Source organism: Chionomys nivalis, chromosome 2, assembly GCF_950005125.1.
Source record: "Chionomys nivalis chromosome 2, mChiNiv1.1, whole genome shotgun sequence".
NCBI classification, from domain to species: domain Eukaryota; kingdom Metazoa; phylum Chordata; class Mammalia; order Rodentia; family Cricetidae; genus Chionomys; species Chionomys nivalis.
The window spans coordinates 100064949-100084015 of NC_080087.1; the positions used below are offsets into that span (position 1 = coordinate 100064949).

General features: G+C 39.7%; 1 protein-coding gene across 1 annotated transcript in view; it reads left to right on the forward strand.

Moving 5' to 3' along the window:
• The first annotated feature begins 214 nt into the window (after window positions 1-214).
• Window positions 215-19067, forward strand: part of Slco4c1 (solute carrier organic anion transporter family member 4C1) — a 55156-nt gene continuing 36303 nt past the window's right edge. Inside the window, exons 1-2 of the mRNA XM_057763327.1 lie at window positions 215-560; window positions 3998-4261. Coding sequence (XP_057619310.1) covers window positions 218-560; window positions 3998-4261 — 607 coding nt within the window. The 5' untranslated portion in view covers window positions 215-217. The remainder of the gene's footprint in view (window positions 561-3997; window positions 4262-19067) is intronic.

Here is a 19067-nt window from a genome sequence, read left to right on the forward strand (position 1 = left end):
AGCGCGCCGGCACCTTGAGGTGCGGAGGACCCAGAGCTCCAGGAGCGTCCTGGTAGCTGCGGTGGCCGGTGACCACGCTGTGCCAGAGAGGGAGGGCCCTGGAGGCGGAGACTGGTCCGGCCCTAGGGCGCTGTCACCTGCCCAGAGGCGGAGCCAGGAAAGAAACCAGCCTTTTGCTGGATCTCAGACACTGGAGTCCACAGAACCCTTCTTGACCATGCAGGTCGCCAAAGGAATCGAGAACCCGGCTTTCGTCCCTTCCAGCCCGGACGTCCCACGCCGTGCGTCTGCTTCGCCCTCCCAGGTGGAGGTCTCTGCTGTGACCTCCCGGAACCAGAATGGGGATTCTCGACCTCGGGAATCTGAGGAGCACCAGAAGCCATCTGAGCCATCTCTGCCTTCTTCAACTCCTCCAGCTTCTGATGAGCCGCCGGGGTCACAGCTCTGCGAGCTAGACGAGGGACCTTGCGGGTGGAGGGACTTCCACCCCGGGTGTCTCCAGTTCTGTAACACGCCCCAAGGCTTTCTGCTTCACTACTGCCTCTTGGCCCTCACGCAAGGTAAAGTCCAGCGCCAGCTTCTGGGGGCTTTGACTGAACTGGTGATTGGGTGGAGACGGGCTGGAGGAGAGGCAGGTATAGGAGAACCCCCCACAGCTTGATCCGGTAGTTTAGGCGGCGCTAGGTAAGCCCCAACCCCCATACATTGGGCTTGGATTTTGAAGAAGCTCTTGCCTGCGGGTGTCCACCACTGTCAGCGGTCCTCTTGTAGCTTCCTCCTTAGATAGCATCATTGAAAACCTTGCTTGTAAATTTTTGCTATTTTGTTTTATGCCTCAGTTTAGCACAGTGGATTGCTCTAGGGAAGATTATGAGAACCTTTGGGAAAATGATAAACCTGGTCTGCATTTTAAAACTACACTGGCGTAGAAAATGATGGATTTGCCCATTTGTTTGCTTGTTTACAGCGGAAGGATTAAAAGCTTTGCAAATAAATAGGCGTGAACTGATTTTTCCAAAAGGAGAAGCAGCGCAGGCAGAAGTACTTAATTTATCTAGCATAGATTAAATGTAGATCTTACTTTCTGTATATTTGAGAACGTTGGGTACAAGTGCAACCCAGTGAGTAAATGAGATAAAGCTTCCAGCCGTGAAGGGTGAACCTTTATTAGCTGTTGGGTCACAAGAGTTATCCAGTGTCTGTTTGTTCTAGGATCTCTTTTCAGTTCTCTTGGGACTAACAGATTAAGCCTAGATTTATCCCCTGAGGAGTTTGCAGTCTAAACGGAGTTTCGCTGAGTGAGAGTCATGGCTGGCGGGGAAAGCTGGGCTTCTTGGAAAGAAAGGAAGCAGGAAGATAGAAGTGGAAAAGAAGTTGGTTTGCTTCCGAGGAAGGGATAGGATAAATGAGAAGTTATTCTAGGAGGCAAACCGAGGAGGGATGGGCAGAAGGCGGGACAATTTGAAGAATAGGCTTAAATTGAATTTAGTATGTAGACCTTTGGTGTTATTTGAGCCATAATACCAAACTATTGCGATAGTGAAGGGTGACTGGAAATTGTTCTTTGATAAATTAATAAAAATTAAATTGGTGTCTCTGTCTTCTGTTCTTTGTTTCTATCTCAAGGAACTGAGTGCCTCTTTCTTTGCACCCTCTGGGTGCTAAGTAAATATTTGTTGATTATAAGTAGATTTCAGATCCTTTCCTGAAGATGGGTGCTGTAGTCCTTGTCCTTTCCACCTTTCTCATCCCTCCAGTTTTCTTTCCAGTTATGTCTTGGTTGTAGTTATCTGAAGCTGGTGATCATGGAGCATCAGAGTAGAATGATGAAGTAAAATATATCCTGTGTTTCACCTTAAGTTTTACTCCGCAACGTCTAGGTTAATCTAAGACACTGTGTATTCAACACAAATTATTGTTTGAAGTTATTATCCAACAGATTTGGTACTCTCGGGGAAAATAAGTGTCTGATTTAGTGTAAAGCATCATTTACTCTGGTTTAAGAAAAATAGTCTGAGAAGAAAATAACCCAGTTTATTAATTTATGCTAAAGTTTAGGTTTCAAAGGCTTCAAGTGTATTTCTGTGCATCTCACTACCCTTGGGGAGCCCATATCCCATTATGTATTAATAGACATTTGATTAGGCAGGAAAATAACTTGAGGAACGCGTTGAACAGACATTTCTCAAAGGCAATGGGTATCTCTCTCAGCATTTAACCTCCCAGGGAGCCTCCTCTCCTGCCTGACACACCACAAAGGGAAGACATAGTTTGCATTCTTTCCTGATTAAAACTGATTCAGAAGCAGTGCTCTGGGAATGTGTGAATCACAGAGGCAAAAGTTTGTAGAGTTAAATGTTATCTTCTAGATTGTGAAAAAACGAAGCTTTACTGTAAAAGCAATGATTTCTAGTGATTCATTTTTATTTTGTTTTCTCAAGGTAGGGTTTCTCTGCTTAGCCCTGGCTGGCCAGGAACTCTCTTTGTAGATCAGGTTTTTCTGGAACTTGGAAACCCTCCTGCCTCTGCTGAGTGCTGGGATGAAAGTTGCACACCATCCCACCTAGCACAACTAATTTTTTCATCAGTGTTGTAGGTATATTGGCATATTGATGTTTGGATGGGAAAATTTTCATGTTATCAGGTAACTGCTTCCTTATAAAAGTAATTTTTTGTGTGCTTTACACATGTTGTTTTACAATTTCCAAATTACTAATTAGTTCACAGTCTTAAAAGGAAGCAAAAGCAAAATAAACATACAATTTTGAAACATTGAAAGCTGTTATACCAATTTTGTTAAAAAATATATTTTCGGGTGCAGTCTTTATAAAACAACAAGACAGACTGTGGTTATTAATGACATGTTTTTTATTCAATGTAATTAATAAAAAAAATAATTCCTAGTAGCTAATAGACACAATTACCTAAAAGTTTCATCGCTTTTAATTTTTAGTTGATTATCACATTTCTGTTACTGTGGCTTTAACTTATAATAGGACATCTAAAAATCTGTCAATATTGGACACAGCTTTCTTTATCATCTTTATTACTCTTATTACAGGCAGGTGAACGCTATGTCATCTTTTCTTCTGTATTTTACTTTGAATATGATTTAGAATATTTGGGGGGTGATGCTTACTTTTTGTTTACTTTTAATACTGAACATTTTCATTTAAACCTCTGAAATGGATTTGTACACACTTATAATCCCTGCCCTTGAGCAGCCAAGGCTGATTCTACTTTAGCTAAGGAACTTTGAAGTACCGGTAGTATCTCAAAGTGGGTAGCGAAAGCTTTATTTAATGTTTGTGAAAGTGGTAGGAGAAAAGTAGACTTGAGAGCTCAGCTTCCGCTTCTTGAAACCAGCTCAGGGTGAGCTGTAGCTTCAGAGCAATGTCTGAGACTAAGGAAGTAATTGAACCTTGAAGTCCTGTCCGTCCTCTCTGGCCACTTGTACGGCCTGCCTGCCCTCTTTCAGAGAGTTTCGTGGAGTGTACTGAATTTAGAACTCTCTGGCAAACTGGTTTTATGGAACTTTACAGTTGTCAGTTAAAGAAAAGTAAATTCAGACAAATTTTGATAATTTGACATGCAGTAAACATCACTTTTGTAGAACACCTGAACACTCAAAAGTTTTTTGGTTTTTTTAAGACAGGGTTTCTCTGTGGCTTTGGAGCCTGTCCTAGAACTAGCTCTTGTAGACCAGGCTGGCCTTGAACTCACAGAGATCCGCCTGCCTCTGCCTCCAAGTACTGGGATTAAAGGTGTGGGCCACCACCACACCCGGCTAAAAAACTTAAGTTTTATAATATGAAAAATGAGATAATTTTGGAGGTAACATGTTTGTACTGCCTGATTTTGAGACTTGAAAGACTTTTTTTTTTCAATTGGCTCATTTAAAAATAGAAAAAGAACAATGGAACTAACCCTAGTGCTTTCCGTTGCTGATTCTACATTTGTTTACTGAAGCTAAAACAACGCATTTGTTCCTTTTCAGGTATTGTAGTAAATGGCCTAGTAAACATTAGCATCTCCACCATCGAGAAGCGCTACGAAATGAAGAGCTCACTGACTGGCTTGATATCATCCAGCTATGATATCGCCTTTTGCGTATTGTCTTTATTTGTATCGTTCTTTGGGGAGAGAGGACACAAACCTCGCTGGCTCGCGTTTGCCTCCTTTATGATAGGACTGGGAGCACTGGTATTTTCCCTGCCACATTTTTTCAGTGGAAAATATGAATTGGGATCCGTTTTTGAAGGTAAGTCTCCGTTGTGTTTTTGTTCGCATGGATCCCTAGAGTTACATGGAAATGGGTTCATTGACAAGTGTACAGTAAAGTGAGGTCTAACGTCCCCTCCACGGCTATGGGTGAATTGCACAGCATAAGAGAGTGCAGAGGTAGACTCTGTTACTTGTCACTTCCTTGGTTCTCCATGCTTGTGAGTCTCTGAATCTCACTCCCCACTTTGTACACAGTTCCTTGCCAGTAGAAACAAACTCTTGCAGGTACTGAGCTCCCAGGATTCTGAAACTTGCATATTTTCGTTCCTGCCTTTGTGACTTGTGGGGATGGCAGCTCTGTGTGCTGGACGTGCAAAATATTCCTGGTTTAAGACAGGACAGGTGAATCAGCCCAGCAGGACATTTTCTCGGAACTGAAACCTAGGTTTTCCTCTGGCTCTAGTTTGATTATACAGCTATGGAATGACCTGCAGACCATGTTACCCTGAGTAAACAAATCCATTATTCAAAGGCTTGGACGGAAATTTATGTAACCCTTTTTTCCCCCAATCATTTTCAGTGGTAAAACAATTACACTAGAGCCAGAGGAATGTGCTTGAGAGTTATGGATGTTCACCTTTACAGTTTTACATTCTTTCTGGGACTGGCAATAACAAATACTGAGAAATTGTTAGGGATTAGGTAAGTGTGAAAAAGGGCTGGAGAAAGAAAAAGAAATTGAGATGTTGCACTATAGGCATTCCTTTTTTGTTTTAAAATTTAAAAAGCTATTTGTTTTTATTTTATGTGCATTGGTGTTTTGCCTGCCTGTGTGTCTGTTGGATCTCCCTGGAACTAGAGTTATAAATAGTTGTGAGCTGCCATGTTGGTGCTGAGAATTGAATGTGGGTCCTTAGGAAGAATAGTCATTGCTCTTAACCACTGAGCCATCTCTCTAGCCCTTAGATTTTCTTTTTTAAAGTTAAGATTTTAGTATTTTTGTGTTAAAATTAAAGTAATATTAAAGCAGGCCGGAAAGGTGCCTCAGTGTTTAAGAACATTTACTTCTATTGCAGAGGACCTGGGTTTGGTTCCTAGCATCCACATAGAACCTGATAACCATCTGTAACACCAATTTTAGTAGAGTTATTGACCATTTCTAGTCTTATATATTTATTTTTATTACATATCAGGATTATTTATATATTTAATAAATATAATGATATATAATAAAAACAAGCATTTAAAAAATATTGAGATGTTACTATTTCCCAAGACTGATTTCCCAATTGCAAGATAAGAAGGATAAGATGGCATTCTCAATAAAAAGCTTTGTATTATGCACTTGGTTTTAGGAGCACACTTGTTATAAAAGAATACTTTATTTAGACATAAAAATGGGAAATGCAAGCCTCTGGATGAAGGTGCTTAATATATGAAAAATTTAAAATAAACACGATAGGAGAAGATACTGTCAATGTGGGTTCTTACTGTGGATTCCAGTCTATTATCAGACATTGGGCAACATTGCAAAAGGCCGACTGCATAATTTCACTGGGGGCAGTTTTAGAAACAAGGCACACATTGCAGCATAGGCTGTGCTGTTACACCTTTAAATCTAAATAGCAGAGAATATTTAAGCTAATGTGCCTCAGAAGAACACAGACTCCTGATTCTGTTTTAGAATAAATATATTTGTGGTTTGTAGTTTTGGGGTCTTTACTGCTGCAGTTAACCAGCTGCAGCTGCATTTCTTGTTTCTTTTTTTGGGGGGGTTAAGGTTAGGTCTTACATATATACACATACAAACATACATACATACATACATACACAAATACATACGTAGGGGTATATAAATCATTATAATAGAATTACAGCATTTCTCCATTCCTTTCTTCCATCCAAAACCTCCCGTATACCCTTCTGACTCTCTTCTAAATTCAAAGTCTCTGTTTCATTAATTGTTATATACATGCATGTATATGAATACACACACACACACACATTCTTAATGAAACTGTCTCAGTCTCTATAATGTTACTTCTTGAATAACCAGTTGGTATGCTATTCCCTGGAGAAGACTATTCGCCTGTTCTAAACTTTCCTCAGTTTCTTTTAGTTCTTTCTGTAAGAATTTTCTTGTTCCTATTTATTTGTTGGTTAGTTTTTTTTTTTTTTTGAGATAGGGTTTCTCTGTGTATCCATGGATGTTCTTGAACATGCTCTGTAGATCAGGTGGCTTCAAGCTTAGAGATTCACCTGACTCTGCTTCCTGAGGGGCTACCATGCCCAGCTAACTTTCTTGTTCTTAAAGGAACTTTGTTGACAAGCCTCTGATGTTATAAAATAAACATAAGTACCTCTTGTACAAAACCATGACCTCTGTCTCAGTGACCTTCATAGTGTATCTTCTGGGGTGCACTGGAGTACAGCCAATCTGAACTCTTGATATCTCAAAGGGGAGCATGTACAAATAAAGGTGTTTGTGAGTCTGGAAAGAATTGGCTAACGCTGAAGCTGAGATGATTACTGAAGCAAGAACAGAAACTGTTAGTAATTATTGTGTATTATGTAAGCTTCTTATTACTCTTGTGGATATTTTTCAGTATGTCAGTAGATCAGACTTAGTAGACCACTGAAAGGGAAAAATTTAACTTGCTTTTATGTTACTATGCCATGTCAGTAATAATGTAAACTATTGTTTACATGAAGTACACATAGTACTAGAATAACACAGTGAAGAAGTTGGGACTGGTGACACATGTCTATAATTCCAGGACTTGGAAAAACAGTAGCAAAACATTTTGTTTCATTTGTTATTTGGGAAAGGATGCATAATTAGCAAGTGAACAAGACAGCTGAAGGTTTAAAGTTTCTTAAGTGAGCTACAGTAATGAGAGCTAATAATGAAGGAACTGTCTTAGTGATGGTTTTCAGGCTAGAGGAAAAACTTGAGCGTTTCAGGAATGGCCAATTGTGGCCAACACAGTCACCACAAGTGCAAAATGTGCAGAGAGGTGAACAGGCAGAGTGGAGGCCAGCCACGCTTACCCCTTTAAGATTTGGCTTGACCACCCGGGACTATGTCCTAGCATGTGTTGAACTAGTTAGAACAGAGTTGGGAGTAGAAATCAAGAACTTTTAACTGCAGGATGAAATGTTTATTATATCCCATGTTCAATATATGTACTTAAACCTACTTAAAATGCACAAGCCATTTTTAATGTGCAAGAAAGGCCTCTTTACTCTAACTTTTGGTAGTGCCACTTTGACTTTTGGAAAAGGTTGTTTTCATTACTCTTCACACTATCAATATATATAAACATGCTTATGTGGCACTTAGCTACTGTTTTGGATTTTGTGCACAGTACAGGCTGTAGAGAGAAAGACTTTAGCTTAACCAAGAATACAGGAGTGAAATTGCATTACATGTCTGAAAGAAGCCATGTGCTTGAACACAGAATGAATGCTGAACTCATGCTGTTATTGTCTAGAATTTTACTGCCAATTATACAATCACTTCATATTACTTCATAGTGATTTCATTAACGGTTAAAAACAAAAAACCTACTAAAGCTAATCCTGCCCTTAATGATCTGTTTGTTTTTCAAAGATTTTTGTTTATTTTTATACTTTATTCGATATTGGATGATGTAAATATTCTTTTCCTGAATTTAGCAAGTTCTTCCTTCAAGGCCGAGTATTATGCAGCTCAGACTGGCCTTGGACTGTGTATAGCTAAGGACGACCTTAAAATTGTGATTCGCTTGCTCTCACTTGAAGCACTGGCTTACAGGCATATGATACCACTTGGTGCTCTGGTGTGGAGAATAAGGGCCTCTTGTATGATTAACTAGCATTCTACCAACTGAGCTGTGTCTCCAACCCTTCTTCCTTAATTCGAGGAGCCAAGCATCCTTGAATTTTTGAAAAAAAAAAAATTGAAAAAGCACAACCTCTCTGTTCAAATAAGTTAATTCCCTTTCACAGACGAGGAAACCTGGAAAAAAAAAACTGAATTGTTTGTCTAACTCAGAAATAGAGAAAAAGAAAGCTGGAGTTTGAAGTGGCAAAAGGAAAGCAAATATGTTGAAAGTTAGAAGCTTGAAGACAGCTTGTTCATAAGTGATGGAAGACCTTAGGCGGGACCTAGCACAGATCTGCAGGAACTGCTTTTCTAGCTCTCTAGCACCCCAAGTTCAGTTCCCAGATGAGCATAAACTGGGCATGGTGCCACACTTCTATAATATGAGCTCTGGGAGGCAGAGATCAGAGGATCTGGTTCATCTTCAGGCCTCACAGCAATTCATAGAGCAGCCTCTAATATATGAGACCCTGTGTCTTTTTTATTTATTTATTTTTTATTCTTTTTTAATTAAAATTTCCACCTCCTCCCCGTTTCCCATTTCCCTCCCCCTCCTCCCACATACTGCCCCCTCCCCCTATCCCCACTCCTCTTCTCCTACCCCCACTCCACTCCCCCTCCCTCTCGATACTGAAGAGCAGTCCAAATTCCCTGCCCTGCAGGAAGACCAAGGTCCTCCCACTTCTATCTAGGTCCAGGAAGGTGACCATCCAAACAGACTAAGCTCCCAAAAAGCCAGTTTATGTATTAGGATCGAAACTTAGTGCCATTGTCCTTGGCTTCTCATCAGCCTTCATTGTCCGCCATGTTCAGAGAGTCCAGTTTCAACCCATGTTTATTCAGTCCCAGTCCAGCTGACCTTGGTGGGCTCCCTATAGATCAGTTCCACTGTCACAGTGGGTGGGTGCACCCCTCGTGGTCCTGACTTCCTTGCTCATGTTCTCTCTCCTTCTGCTCCTCATTTGGACCTTAAGAGCTCAGTCCGTTGCTCCAAATTGGGTCTCTGTCTCTATCTCGATCCATCGCCAGATGAAGGTTCTAAGGTGATATGCAAGATATTCATCAGTATAGGATAGGGTCATTTCAGGTTCCCTCTCCTCAGTTGCCCAAGGTACCAGCTGGGGACATCTTCCTGGACACCTGCGAGCCCCTCTAGAGTCAAGTCTCTTGCCAACCCTAAGATGGATCCCTTAGTTAGGATATATATTTCACTGCTCCCGTATCCACCCTTCCTATACCCCAACCATCCCATTCCCCCAAGCTCCTCCCAACCTCCCCTTCTCACGTTTCTCACCCCATTTCCCCTTAGCCCCATGCCACCTCACCCGCAGGTACCCAGTTTTTGCGCAGCAATCTTGTCTACTTCCCCTATCCAGGCAGATGACTATATGTTTTTCTTTGGGTTCACTTTCTTATTTAGCTTCTCTAGGATCACAAATTATATGCTCAATGTCCTTTATGGCTAGAAACCAATTATGAGTGAGTACATCCCATGTTCCTCTTTTTGGGTCTGGGATACCTCACTCAGGATAGTGTTTTCTGTTTCCATCCATTTGCATGCAAAATTCGAGAAGTCATTGTTTTTTACCGCTGAGTAGTACTCTAATCTGTATATATTCCACATTTTCTTCATCCATTCTTCCATTGAAGGGCATCTAGGTTGTTTCCAGGTTTTGGCTATTGCAAACAATGCTGCTATGAACATAGTTGAACTGATACTTTTGTCATATGATAGGGCATCTCTTGGGTATATTCCCAAGAGTGGTATTACTGGATCTTGGGGTAGGTTGATCCCAAATTTCCTGAGAAATAGCCACATTGATTTCCAAAGTGGTTGCACAAGTTTGCATTCCCATCAGCAATGGATTAGTGTGTCCCTTCCTCCACAACCTCTCCAGCAAAGGCTATCATTGATGTTTTTGATTTTAGCCATTCTGACAGGTATAAGATGGTGTCTCAAAGTTGTTTTAATTTGCATTTCCCTTATCACTAAGGAGGTTGAGCATGACCTTAAGTGTCTTTTTTTCTTTTTTTTTTTTTTTGGTTTTTTCGAGACAGGGTTTCTCTGTGGTTTTGGAGCCTGTCCTGGAACTAGCTCTTGTAGACCAGGCTGGTCTCGAACTCACAGAGATCCTCCTGCCTCTGCCTCCCAAGTGCTGGGATTAAAGGCGTGCGCCACCACCGCCCGGCGACCTTAAGTGTCTTTTGACCATTTGAATTTCTTCTGTTGAGAATTCTCTGTTCAGTTCAGTGCCCCATTTTTTAATTGGGTTAATTATCATTTTAAAGTCTAGTTTCTTGAGTTCTTTATATATTTTGGAGATCAGACCTTTGTCTGTTGCAGGGTTGGTGAAGATCTTCTCCCAGTCAGTGGGTTGCCTTTTTGTCTTAGTGACAGTGCCCTTTGATTTACAGAAGCTTCTCAGTTTCAGGAGGTCCCATTTATTCAATGTTGTCCTTAATGTCTGTGCTGCTGGGGATATACGTAGGAAGTGATCTCCTGTACCCATATGTTGTAGAGTACTTCCCACTTTTTCTTCTATCAGGTTCAGTGTGTTCAGACTGATATTGAGGTCTTCAACCCATTTGGACTTGAGTTTTGTGCATGGTGATAGATATGGATCTATTTTCATTCTTCTACAGGTTGGCAACCAGTTCTGCCAGCACCATTTGTTGAAGCTGCTTTCTTTCTTCCATTGAATACTTTTAGATCCTTTATCGAAAATCAGGTGTTCATAGGTTTGTGGGTTAAAATCAGGGTCTTCTACTCGGTTCCATTGATCGACTTCTCTGTTTTTATGCCAATACCAAGCTGTTTTCAATATTGAAGCTCTGTAACAGAGTTTGAAGTCAGGGATGGTAATGCCTCCAGAAGTTCCTTTATTGTATAAGATTGTTTTGGCTATCCTGGGTTTTTTTTTTTCCATATAAAGTTGATTAATGTCCTCTCAAGATCTGTGAAGAATTTTGATGGGATTTTGATGGGGATTGCATTGTATCTATAAATTGCCCTTGGTAGAATTGCCATTTTTACTATGTTGATCCTTCCAATCCAAGAGCAAGGGAGATCCTTCCATTTTCTGGTATCCTCCTCAATTTTTTTCTTCAAAGACTTAAAGTTCTTGTCAAATAGATCCTTCACTTCCTTGGTCAGAGTTACGCCAAGATATTTTATGCTATTTGTGATCAGGAGGGCAACTGATTTTTTGGAATTGATCTTGTATCCTGCCATGCTAATAAAGGTGTTTATCAGCTGTAGGAGTTCTTTGCTGGAGTTTTTGGGGTCGCTTATGTACACTATCATATCATCTGCAAATAATGAAAGTTTAACTTCTTCCTTTCCAATTTGAATCCCTTTGATCCCCTTATGTTGTCTTATTGCTATCGCTAGAATTTCAAGCCCTATATTGAAGAGGTATGGAGAGAGTGGACAGCCTTGTCGCGTTCCTGATTTTAGTGGAATAGCTTTGAGTTTCTCTCCATTTAATTTGATGTTAGCTGTCGGCTTGCTATAAATAGCGTTTATTATAGTTAGGTACAACCCTTGTATCCCTAATCTCTCTAAGACCTTTGTCATAAAGGGATGTTGAATTTTGTCAAATGCTTTTTCAGCATCTAATGAAACGATCATATGGTTTTTTTCTTTCAGTTTATTTATATGATAGATTACATTGATAGATTTGCGTATGTTGAACCAGCCCTGCACCTCTGGGATGAAGCCTACTTGATCATAATGGATAATTTTTTTATTGTGTTCTTGGATTCGGTTTGCCAGTATTTTATTGAGGATTTTCTCATCGATGTTCATTAGTGAGATTGGCCTGTAGTTCTCTTTCTTGGTTGTGTCTTTGTGTGGTTTTGGTATCAGAGTAACTGCAGCTTCATAAAAGGAATTTGGCAATGACTTCTCTGTTTCTATATTGTGAAATACATTAAGGAGTATAGGTATTAGGTCTTCTTGGAAGTTCTGGTAGAATTCTGCATTGAAGCTGTCTGGACCTGGGCTTTTTTTGGTAGGGAGGTTTTTTATAACAATTTCTAATTCTTCGTGACTAACAGGTCTATTTAAATTGTTCACCTGGTCCTGGTTTAACTTTGGTATATGGTACTTATCTAAAAAAGTGTCCATTTCTTTTACATTTTCCAATTTTGTGGCATACAGGCTTTTGTAATAAGATCTAATGATTCTCTGAGTTTCTTCTGTGTCTGTGGTTATGTCTCCCTTTTCGTTTGTGATCTTGTTAATTTGTGTATTCTCTCTCCACCGTTTGATTAGTTTGGATAGAGGTTTATCAATCTTGTTGATTTTCTCCAAGAACCAGCTTTTTGTTTCATTGATTCTTTGGATTGTTTTCTGTGTTTCTATTTTGTTGATTTCAGCCCTCAGTTTGATTATTTCCAGTCTTCTACTTCTCCTAGGTGAGTCTGCTTCTTTTATTCTAGAGCTTTCAGGTGGGCTATTAAGTCTCCAATGTGTGCTTTCTCCGTTTTCTTTAAGTGGGCACTTAATGCTATGAACTTTCCTCTTAGCACTGCTTTCATAGTGTCACATAGGTTTGAGTATGTTGAGTCTTCGTTTTCATTGAATTCAAGAAAGACTTTAATTTCTTTCTTTATTTCTACCTTGATCCAGGTGTGGTCCAGTAGTTGACTGTCCAGTTTCCATGAGTTCGTAGGCTTTCTGGGGGTAGCATTGTTGTTGAATTCTAACTTTAATCCATGGTGATCTGATAAGTCACAGGTGGTTACTAATATTTTTTTGTAACTGTGTATGTTTGCTTTGTATATGTGGTCTATTTTCAAGAAGGTTCCATGAGCTGCAGAGAAGAAGGTATATTCTTTCCTATTTGGGTGGAATGTTCTATAGATGTCTGTTAAGTCCATTTGATTCATTACCTCCCTTAATCCTCTTATTTCTCTGTTAGGTTTCTGTCTGATTGACCTGTCCATTGGTGAGAGAGGAGTGTTGAAATCTCCTACTGTTAGTGTGTGTGGTTTGATGACTGCCTTGAGTTTTCGTAATGTTTCTTTTACATAAGTGAGTGCTTTTATATTAGGCGCATAGATATTCAGGATTGAGACTTCATCCTGATGAATTGTTCCTGTTATGAGTAAAAAATGTCCCTCTCCATCTCTTCTGATTGATTTTAGTTTGAAGTCAACTTTGTTAGAAATTAGTATGGCCACACCTGCTTGTTTCTCAGGTCCGTTTGCTTGATAAACCTTTTTCCAGCCCTTTACTCTGAGTAGATATTCAAAGGAATATCTTTCTTAAGGTTGAGAAAGTTTTCTTCTATAATTTTATTAAATATATTTTCTGGACCATTGAGCTGTACTTCTTCTCCTTCTTCTATCCCTATTATTCTTAGGTTTGGTCTTTTTATTGTGTCCCAGATTTCCTGAATGTTTTGTGATGAGAATTTGTTGGTTTTGCTGTTTTCTTTGATCAGTGTGTTTATTTTCTCTATGGTATCTTCAGTGTCTGTGATTCTTTCTTCTATATCTTGTAATCTGTTGGTAGTACTTGTCTCTGTAGTTCTTGTTCATTTATCCAAATTTTCCATCTCCATCCTTCCCTCGGTTTGTGTTTTCTTCATTACTTCCACTTCATTCTTCAAGTTTTGAACCGTTTCCCTTACCTGTTTGATTGCTTTTTCTTGTTTCTCTTGGTTTCTTGGGTATCTTTGAGAGATTTATTCATTTCCTCTATCTTTTTGTTTGTAATCTCTAATTGATTATGGCAGTTTTTCACCTCCTGTTTAAGGTCCTCTATTATTTTCATATAATTCACTTTTGAGTCGAATTCTTCTAATTCTTCTGGAATAGGGTGTACAATTTTTCTTATTTCGGGATTCCTGGATTCTGGTGATGTCATGTTGCCTTTCAGGTTGTTGGAGGAATTCTTGCATTGGCTCCTGCCCATCTCTTCCTTCAAATGGAGCCAGGAGAGGCCTGGTGTCTTGGTCCAGACTTTGCTGTGACTAACTCCCTGGGTGTAACTCCTCAGTGTAGGGGCAGGAACCCTTCCCTTCAAAATGGACTCCTCAACACCAAAACATGGACGCCTGGTAGACCAATGACCCGCGGACAAAAAGGAGAATGTGGGGGGTACGGCGGGGTCGAGTAGAACACAGGAGACCCTGCAGCACAAGCTGGAGGTGCCTGCACTCCCTTTCGGGGGTTCTTAAGGCCTGCCTAGTAGGCAGGCACTCACCACTCTGAGTGGGTAGCTTTAGTATAGGAGCAGGAAGCTGTTCCTCAGCAAAGGACCTTGCAGACAAGGCAGGCTTGGGGGGGGGGGTGTGTGTAGGAAAGAAAGCCCTGCAGCAGGAGCTGGGGGAGGGGGGGTTGTGCTCTCTTCCGGGACAGTCCGCCCCTGGATAGCACACACTCACCCGTCCAGATGGAACTTCTCAGCACCTACACAGGGACACCTGGTAGCCCAATGAGCCAGGGACAAAGGGAAGAACGAGGCAGGCAGGGCGGGTCCAGAAGAGCACAGTAGACTCTGCAGCCGCAGCAGCAGGGGCCCGCACTCCCTCGTGGGGACCTTGAGGCCTGCCCACTAGTCAGGCACTCACTGCTCTGGGTGGGTAGCCTTAGTGCAGGAGCAGGAAGCTGTTCCTCAGCAAAGGACCTTGCAGACCAAAACCCTGTGTCTTGACAAACGTAAATACTAAAAACTCTTAATGTAGTTGGATGGGGGTGGCACAAGCCTTAACAAGCAAATAACAAGCAAAAATTCCCAAATACAACAGTGAAAGCTTAATAAAGAATAACTAGAAGAGCGAGAGACCTCATTTTATTCACTGAAATCACCCCTGCCCTACAGTTTCATCTGAAATGAACATTGAGGAAACAGTTGGGGTTCTGTGAACTTTGGATGAGTTAATCCCTCTGAGGAGATTAAAGTAATATAATATAGGAGGTGAGCAGATGAAAACAAAATATTAAATATAAGTAGCATGTAAAATTTCTACAGGTGTGAGAGGGACACAAAAGGAGTTTGAGAGTCAGCAGAGGTAGAAAAGGGGGGGATCAGGACCAGCACGACTTCCTACTATTTTATTTGAAAACAAAGTTGACCCAGAAAATAATTTTTCCCACCTGGAGATTTTATAGGAACAGAAAGGTTGGAGGTGATTAACTTTGAATGGAGATGATAGAATATATTGCAGGCGAGCTTGGACTGTTGTTATTGGGTACAGAAAAAGAAAGAGAGCTTTTAAGAGTAAGAGAAAGGAATGCTCCTAGGGGGGTTAAGTTTTGAATTATTGATCTGAAAATGGAAAACTGTCCTAAAAGATTCCCAAATAACTAATATATGACACTGCTTCAAACTTACCTTTGCACTTCTGGTTTTGGCATTCACACTTTATGTTGGATTTTGTGAGAAGATCAAGCCCAGGCTGACTTTAAACTCAGCTGAAGATGACCTTGAATCTCGTCTTTCCACCTTTCTAATTATAGGTGTGGACCACCACATACAGCTAGCCTCGCGTTTTTGTTGTAGCCCTGACTGTCCTAGAACTGTTTTGTAGAATAGGCTGGCCCGAGACTCAAAGAAGTCCACATCTATCTCTGCCTCGAGGGCTGGGATTAAAGATGTGCACAACCTTGCTTTAACTTTTGTTCAGTTTTATTTTGTTTTGTTTGTTTTGAGACAGGGTTTCTCTGTGTAACCCTGGCTGTCCTGGAACTTATTCATTCTGTAGACCAGACTTGCTTCGAACTGACAGAGAACCTGTCTTCCTCTGCCTCCCAGATGCTAGGATTAAAGGTTTGCACCACCAGTCCTGAGCCATGCCCTGGCCTTTTGATGCATCTTAGGTAAAGTGCCATTTTAGCTAATGAGTAAGAAAACCATTTAAAGTGTAACAAATCTTTACCACATAACATTCTGGGTCTACTCAAGTCATCTCTATTCCTCTGGGATGAGTATTATTTTAATGTTGCTGAGCAAAGTAGCTTCTGTGTCTCTCCAAGAGACTTTGGGAAGTCATCTTTAAATGAAATAATGAAAGCAATTATTAAAGACAATAAAGCTCATTATCAATCATCATTCCTATTCCTATTTTCTGTCTGCTTACTCCCAAAGAAGGTAACCTTTTATGAGAAATAAACTTTATTTGCAGAGCATGAGTTTCTAAGTGTTTAGAATCTGTAGGTTAGAGATGATTGGTTGCCCTGAGCAGCTCACTTGAAACAATTGCTACAAAAAAATTGTGTATAATGAGAATCAATTCCTAGTTTCTATCTTCCCTTTGTTTTATACTTTGGCAAAGTTTTCTTGCTTGCTCACTTAAAATTTGGAATATTTGTTCATGGATATTAAAGAAGATGTGTCAAAGAACTCTTAGACATTTTAACTGTCAATTCTTTATAAGTGCTATGATTTTGTTTGGTCATGAGAATTCTTCCCTTAATGATACTTTTTAAAATGGGACTCACTTTTGGGGTTTTTATATTTCAAATGCACTGTCCAGCAACAAATAAGAGGCACAAGGGTGAGACTGCATCACAATATAATGAAACAAATGCTTGCAGGTTAAATGTAATACACACAGTAAAAGGCGAGAACTAATTTTCAGGGCTAGTAAATGCTTCAGATGAAATTAAAACTTGGGATATCTAGTAATACTTACTCTGGGTGATTGTTTTTATTTAATGCTTCCTTTATTATTGTCTGGTCATTATCTAGCATGGAAGGACATGTGTTCTTACAAGTATCTATAGGAAGCATCTATTCACTGTGTATTTGATACCTCAGTGGTCATTTGTTCTGCAAATGTTCTATATCACATGCTATTGATGCCATAAATATACATTTAGATCTATGACAGAAGAGAAGATAGAAGGAAAAGTAACAAAAAAAAGGGAGCAATCATGAAAATGGTGTCACTTGATCAATAAGTTGAAACTGATTTTTGGAGTCTCATATCATACTTGCCAAAACTTGTTTCTCTGTCTCTGTCTCTGCCCCTCTCTCTCCCTTTTTCTCTCCCTCTTTCTGTCTTTCTTTGTGTGTGTGTTGAATTAAAACTTTCTTTAGTCATTTAAACAAAGCTTCTTGTCCATAAGTGACATTAATAGTAGTGTTTTAGATCTGAAACTTTATAGTTTCAGGAAAAAAGAAACTAAAAAGAGAAGCAAATTCAGAATACTATGGAAATGCTTTGAAACTATTCTTGTCTTTTGTCAAAAATACTTAATAGAAGAATGACTTCACTGAAGTGGGTGGCAATGTGGGATTTTTTTTAACGTGATATCAGATGTAATCTTCAAGTGAGGTGCAGCATAGTTGTGTGGAGTGCTTGAGAAGTAAAGATTAAGTAATGGGTCTTTTTTTTGTAGCTTCCTCAGAAAGATTGGTAAAAATGCGGTTTGTGGCAAGAGTAAAAAAAATGAGGAAATTCTATTTTCGTACTCTTGTTCCTTAAAAGTGTACAGATTAGTCAATATCCGCCTTAATGTGCTCTTTTGTTTTATTTTTAATACTATTGCCCATTAGATGGAACTGCATGAATCAGGGTCAAGCAGAAGTTCTGTTTGTGCACTGTGTGACAGCTATGTGACCCCACTCTGATTCCTTCAACTAGAAGTTTTGGTGATAATAAACTCAAAGCTCAGACTGAGCTTGATGAGAGGTTCAGTGTTCCTTAAACAGGAGGCAAGAATTTTTTGAGTTTGAGGCATGATAATTAAAGTAGCTCTCCAGTTTAAGTTTGTTACTGGCAATGGTAGTTATGATACAATATAAGTAAAAGCTTTCCCACAGGTTGTATCTGCATTTCATAGAAACAACTGGGTCTTGATGCCTTGCCAAAATGTGGCCAAACATTTTGAAACTACCACATTAGCAAATATTAGATCAGTCACCAAGGTTTCATGTTAAAACATAAGAAAAGAATTACCAAGTGTAGTTCAAATAGTTGAATGCATCCATAACATAAGCCAATATGGTACTTTTAGTAGACAGTCTTCATTCTCTGATTTCATACACAGGGATTTTCTAAAACTTTGAGAAAAAAAGATAAACTAATAAAAATAGAATAAAAAAGGAAGCATATCTTAAGATAGCATTACCTAGGTTACCCACTATTTATTTATCATTGTACGTTCTTTTAAAATGTACATGTATTGGAAAATAATCACAGTAGAGTGTAGGGTCCTCACTTCTACCCTGGCACTCACACACACTCTTCACTAACACTCATCCATCATTATACCCCATTCATATGCATATCTACACATTAGTACTTAAAATCCAGTTTAATAAAAAAAGTGGCTGAACCTATGACTATAACCATGTTTTGCTTTTAATATATGTGGGGTATCTTTGCTGTTAATAGAGGTGGTCCTATAGACCATTTAGTTTTTATATTACTTAATTTTATAGGTAATTTATTTAATCAACCCTCCTTTGTTACGGTTTTTACTACATTTTATGGTTCTAGTTTTAAGAGGTTCTAGTTAATGCTTGTTGATGGCTGAATAAAACTCTACAATGGGCTGATGAGATGGTTCAGCAGGTGCTTGACCCCAAGAATGATGACCCGTGCTCCACCCCTAAAACCCACATGGTCAATAGAAAGAACTGACTCCACAAGTTGTTCTTTGATTTCTCCTCATACCCCATGGCCTGCCTGTATCCCCCATGTATGTGCAAACGCAAATAAGTGTAACAAAAATTAGGATCTACATCTCCACTGTGCTTATATACCACATTTTCTTTACCCATTGACAAACACTTGGGCTGATTCTATAACTTGGTTCTTAAAAGCAATACTGCACTATCCATGGATGGTCACATATCACTGTGCTCTGTTGTTCCAGAATACTTGCAGCATGTGTCCAGGAGTGGCATAGCTGGGTCATACTGTAGTACTACTTTTAGTTTTGTGAGGAGATACACACTGACTTTAGTACTGCATTCCTTCTAGCAGTATATAAGAGTTCCCCTTCTCTTCACCCTTAC